The 5,613-nt window shown below is 54.0% G+C and overlaps 1 protein-coding gene across 1 annotated transcript in view; it reads right to left on the reverse strand.

Moving 5' to 3' along the window:
* The window catches only part of DNAH2 (dynein, axonemal, heavy chain 2), a 151,604-nt gene that overhangs the window by 96,662 nt on the left and 49,329 nt on the right, over positions 1–5,613 (reverse strand). Inside the window, 3 exon segments of the mRNA XM_015422403.1 lie at positions 2,120–2,276; positions 4,671–4,817; positions 4,909–5,123. Coding sequence (XP_015277889.1) covers positions 2,120–2,276; positions 4,671–4,817; positions 4,909–5,123 — 519 coding nt within the window.

Raw genomic sequence — 5,613 nt, forward strand, 5'->3', positions numbered from 1 at the left:
GAGACTGGGCTACTGCAGCACGCTCAGCTTGGGGCTATCCTTGAAGATTGTTCAAGAGCTTCAGCTAGTGCCGAATGCTTCAGCTAGACTGCTGGTGGGGGCCAGCTACTGGGAGCCTATGACCAGTGTTCCCTCTAAGCTGAGTGAGTGTGAGCTAGCTCACAGTTTTTTAGCCTCTGGCTCACACACTTTTGTCTTAGTTCAGGAAGGAGGGCTCCAGAGCAAACTAATTTATGCAGTGGCCAAATCGCTCACTCACAAGTTTAATGCCAGTAGCTCACAAAGTAGGATTTTTGTTCACAAGATTGCACAGCTTAGAGGGAGCGTTGCCTATGACCCCAGTATTACAGCAATTACACTGGCTACTGATCTGCTCCCAAGCCCAATGCAAGGAGTTGGTTTTGACCGTTAAAGTCCTATGTGGCTTGGAACTGGGGTATCTGAAGAACTACCTTCTCCCATATGTTCCTGCCCAGGAACTAAGATCACAGGGAGAGGCCCTCCGGACAGTCCCATCAATCAAATAAGCTCATCCGATGGGCACACGAAACAGGGCCTTTACAGTGGCAGCCCCACGACTACAGAACCACCTCCCTAGGGAAGGTGTGCCCGGGGGCCCCTCACTGTCGATCTTCAGGGGGCAGCTGAAGACAGTTTTATTGGATTAAGTTACTAGCTGTCCTAAATTACTGTTTGACATTTTTGTTTTTTATGTATTTTATACATTCTGTACATTTATTTGGTTGTCACTCTGTTAACAACCTGAGGTGTCTGTCACTCTGTTAACAACTACTGGCTATTGCCAGGAACCTCCCACCAACCAGGGAATATTTTTTTTGTTATTAGCTGTGACCACCATTTTGAATGAATGAATGAATGAATGAATGAATGAATGAATGAATGAATGAATGAATGAATGAATGAATGAATGAATGAATGAATGAATGAATGAATGAATGAATGAATGAATGAATGAATGAATGAATGAATGTATCTGTTCTATGTATTTCACCTGTATTTATCTATGCTGTACGCCACCTTAAGCTCTGTTAGGAAGCAAGGCAAGGTAGCTCAGGAATGTTTTTTAAAAAATGAGCTGCATAAGAGGTGGGAGGGGGCTTCAGACAAGAGGCGGGCCCTGTAAAGAGGCCAAAGTCTTTCCGGTCCACACAGGTACCTCAGCAGAGTGGAAAGCAAAAGCCCAGGGAAGCCCAGTAGAAAAGCAGCCCAGGTCAGGCTGGGTGGAAACTTTGGGTCTCCTTGCCTCAACCGGGACCCAGCCCACCTTCATCCCAACAGACTGGGATAGGGGCCACTCTTGCTGAGCCCGCGGGCACCTTTGGAACGGAAATAACTGGGAATGGGTGCCAACACAAAATGGCTGCCCTGGAGGGCTGGGGCCAGTCAGAAAATGGCTTTCATGAGGCACTGGGGCCACTCGCAACATTTTGGGAAGTTGCACACCAAGCACCTTCCTGCTACGAAGACAGCTGTTTCAAGGTTTGGCTTTGGGAAAGAAATGCACGGGGGGGGGCCACAGGAAACCCAATGGTGGGCACCATGGTTCCTATGGGAGCCACATTGGGGATGCCTGCAATCAGGGGTCATTTCCTGCAGGAGCGCACAGGAGCGGAGCTCCGGCAGTAAAGAGCCCAGGGGGCGGGCACGTGTAGCAAGCGCCGCCCACTGCTCCCAGCAGCCCTCAGTCAGAGCAAGAAGCAGCCAGGTAACTTGCAGAGGCTCCCTCCAGCCCCCAGGCCCAAAACAGTCTAGTGGCACCTTTAAGGCCAAGTTTTATTCAGGTACAAGCTCTCCCTCCTCTGCGAGGACAGATCTGCATGTCCCCGTCCCCCCCATAGCTAGCAATCCAACACAGTCCAGTGGAGCCTGAGCGGTGGGTGTTGCCTTCTGACACACTTCCGGTGATGTCAGGGAGCCACATTGGGGACGACTACAAGAGACCCTGAAGGCCATGAAACCCCAAAGAGTCCTGCGGGGAACGATGCCGGTGGAGAAGATGGCTCTGCTAGCAGGCCCCGGGAACCAGATGAGCGCCCCGTTCCCCATGTCCTGGGAACCCAAGAGAAGAGGAGGCCTGGGCACCCCACCGGCGGCAGACCTTGCTGGCATGAAGGCGGCACTCGGAGATGAAGACGGTGCTGGCCCCTTTGAGGGACCAATGGAGCTTCTTGAGGCCCGGCTGGATCTTCCGGTCAAGGTAGCGGATGCGCTCTCGGAAGAGGCCCCTCTCCTCCGCGGTCAGCATGCTGATGATTCTGGGGAGGCAGGCAAGGCGGCAGGCGTGAGGCCCGGCCACAGACCCGGCCCTGCCTCCCCCTCCACACCGGGCCCAGCCAAAACCTCGCGGATTCTGCCAAGATCGCAGCGGAACACGCATTATGCAAAGTTCAATTCAGCCGCAGGCATCCGATTTGCATAAATCGGTTCTGATTGCAGGCTTCAGGCGGAGGGGCTGTGGCAGATTTCGAAGGATACAACACGCATTCAGGCTCACTTAAGCAGGATTAGTTATCCCTACTTGTCTTTTAACCACCCGGCCGTACAGCAGGTCTCCCCCCCCCGCCCAACCTTCCTTCCCTGTGATGGGAGATCAGAACTTGGGGGTGGTATGAATTTGGTTCTGGCTACAAGGGAGGCTGTCTCCCTGTGAATGCAGATAGCGGTCCTCGATCAGGATCTGGCTTCTAAAGCCCAGGACAGCTCAACCGTCCCCAAAAAAACAACCGGGAGGGATTTGTCGAGGATGGGCTCCAGTGCAGGCCCCCGTTTCTCTCCCGCGGCACCAGCTTGGTCTCCAATTAATTCCCAAGTGGAAAGACGCCAGCACAAAAGGAGTGCTTACACTTGTGTCATGATAAAAAATACAGCTGCCAAGACAAAGCTCGTTTCGAACAACACTCTCTTTGTAGAGAAACGCCTCCATGTCACACTTCAGAAAATACTGTGGCAAAGCAAAGAGAGAGGCGCACCCCCCCACACACGCACACACATGCCAAACACACCTTTGGGAACGTTGGGCGGAAAGCAAACGGCTGACTGGATCTCCTCTCAAACCCAGCAACTCCATCAAGGGGAAAGAGACTCCTCCTGCTGCCACTGGGGTCAGCACGTGGCCACGCAGGGGCCACCTGACCCATAATGCACCAGCACAACCGTCGGGGCCACAGCTTCCCTCTCTGCCGCATTCGCTGCATCAGCCCACAACCAGGGGGGAAGAGGAGGTCCACCCTCCCTCGAGGACAGACTTCACCAGCAGGCGTGCCCCCTCTCAGACGAGAGCTTTGCCCCACCCAGCAGGCACAAGACCCCACAGGCAGTTCTGGTCACTGATCTGCCTTTGCTCCTCCCCAAGATCCAGCTCTGCAGCTAGGGCAGCACCCCAGACAGAGCTCCCCGAAGGAACCACAGGTGCAGCACCCAAGGCCCTGGAAAAATGCAGTCCCCCACTATTAAGTGTAGTCATGTATGGCTGCGAGAGTTGGACCATAAGGAAGGCCGAGCGCAGAAGAATAGATGCTTTCAAATTATGGTGCTGGAGAAGACTTGAGAGTCCCCCGGACTGCAAGGAGATCAAATCAGTCAGTCCTAAAAGAAATCAACCCCGACTGTTCCCTGGAAGATACTGAAGCTGAAGCTCAAATACTTTGGCCACCCAATGAGAAGGGAGCACTCACTGGAGAAGACCCTGATGCTGGGGAAGACTGAACGTCAAAGAAGGGGACGGCAAAGGATGAGATGGTTAGACAGTGTTATCAAGGCAACGAACATGAAATTAAGCAGACTCTGGAGCACAACGGAAGACAGGAGGGCCTGGCGTGATGTGGCCCATCATGGGGTCATGAAGAGTTGGACTTGACTGTGCGACTGAACAACAACAACTATTAAGTGAGACAACACAGGTCTCGTACATCAGCGTTTCCCAGCCTGCAGGCCCTGAACCAAAAGTGGGCTGCAAGGCTCATGAAAGATGGGCCAGGCTCTTATATTTCCTTCACCTGTGCAAGCTCTGTTTCATTTCTTAAGTGGGTCACCATACCAAGTACATTTGGACGTGACTTATCAAGCCCAAAAGGCGGGGAAACCACTGCCATAAGCGGAAAAAAAACCCCACTCCACCGGGCATCGCTGCCCTTTCTGCTCAAAGCAGGCCCTTGCCTGGCGCTCCCACGGCACCCCTGGATACGATGCAGATACGCACACACAAGAACACACAGGAAGCTGCTTTATACTGAATGAGACCCTTCGGTCCGTCATGGACAGTCTTGTCTACTCTGACTGGCAGCCGCTCTCTCTCCAGGGTCTCAAGCAAAGAGGTCGTTCCCGCCACCTCCTGCCTGGTCCTTTCAGCTGGAGATGTCGGGGATTGAACCGGGGGCCTTCTGCGTGCAAAGCAGAGGCTCTGCCACTCAGCCACAGGGTTCACACATGAAGTTGCCTTGTAGTATCAGACCTCCTGGTTCATCGAGGTCAGTATCGTCTACTCAGGCTGGCAGCGGCTTTCCAGACTCTCAGGCTGGTGAAGGCCTTTCACGTCATCTCCTACCCGGGGCCTCCTGCAAGCCAAGCAGAGGCTCTGCCAATGAGCCACAGGCTGGCGGGGGGGGGGACACCAGGGCCTCAGGGAGGCACCGCTGCGAAGGGCCACAAACCTGTTATAGTCGCGTGTCACCAGCAGCAGGTTCTCGCGCAGGTTGCGCAAATCCTCCCTCCTGTCGTACAGCTCGACCACGTAGTGGGGGATCTCGAAAAGCAACCTGTCCCAATAGTGGATCTCCACAAACAACCTGAGCACGTGCCTGGAAAGAGAGGAAGCCCGGGGGCAGCGTGAGAGAGCGGCAGCTAGCCGTAGCCGCCCAGCCGGCTCTGGGGGGTGGGGGGGCTGCTTACTTGTCAAAATTGATGTCCAGCATCCCCGGCTTCTCGGTGCTGAGGACGAGGAGGGGCGTGTCCAGGCGCTTCAGGCAGTCCTTGTCCAGGGTCTGGGTCCATTCGTGGAAGGTCCTCCTCTCGATCTCGTCCATGGCCTGCACCAGCAGCTGGTAGGACTGGAAGCTCTCCTCTCCGGTCCCGATGTGGGGGATGAAGTGGGCACTGGTGAGACACTGTCAAAGGGGAGATTTTCAAAGGGTAGCCGTGACGGTCTGCTGTGGGACCCCTGGATTCGAGTCCAGCAGCACCTCAGAGACCAGCAAGATTTTTTGGGGGAGGGGAAGGAGAGGAGGAGGAGGAGATTGGATTTATACCCCGCCCTTCACTACCTGAAGGAGTCTCAGAGCAGCTTACAATCTTACAAGCCAGTTTGGTGTAGTGGTTAAGTGCGTGGACTCTAATCTGGGAGAACCAGGCTTGATTCCCCACTCCTCCACATGCAGCTGCTGGTGTGACCTTGGGTCAGTTACAAGAACTTTCAGAGCTGTTCTCTCACCAGCAGTTCTCAAAAGAGCTCTCTCAGCCAATGTTCCCTCTAAGCTGTGGAGTCTTGTGAGCAAAAATCCTACTTTGTGAGCTATTGGCATTAAAGTTGTGAGCAGATTTGGCTGCTGCATAAATTAGTTTGCTCTGGAGCCCTCCTTCCTGAGGCTAAAACAAAAA

Source organism: Gekko japonicus, unplaced genomic scaffold (assembly GCF_001447785.1).
Source record: "Gekko japonicus isolate JY-2015 unplaced genomic scaffold, Gekko_japonicus_V1.1 scaffold1082, whole genome shotgun sequence".
Classification (NCBI taxonomy): domain Eukaryota; kingdom Metazoa; phylum Chordata; class Lepidosauria; order Squamata; family Gekkonidae; genus Gekko; species Gekko japonicus.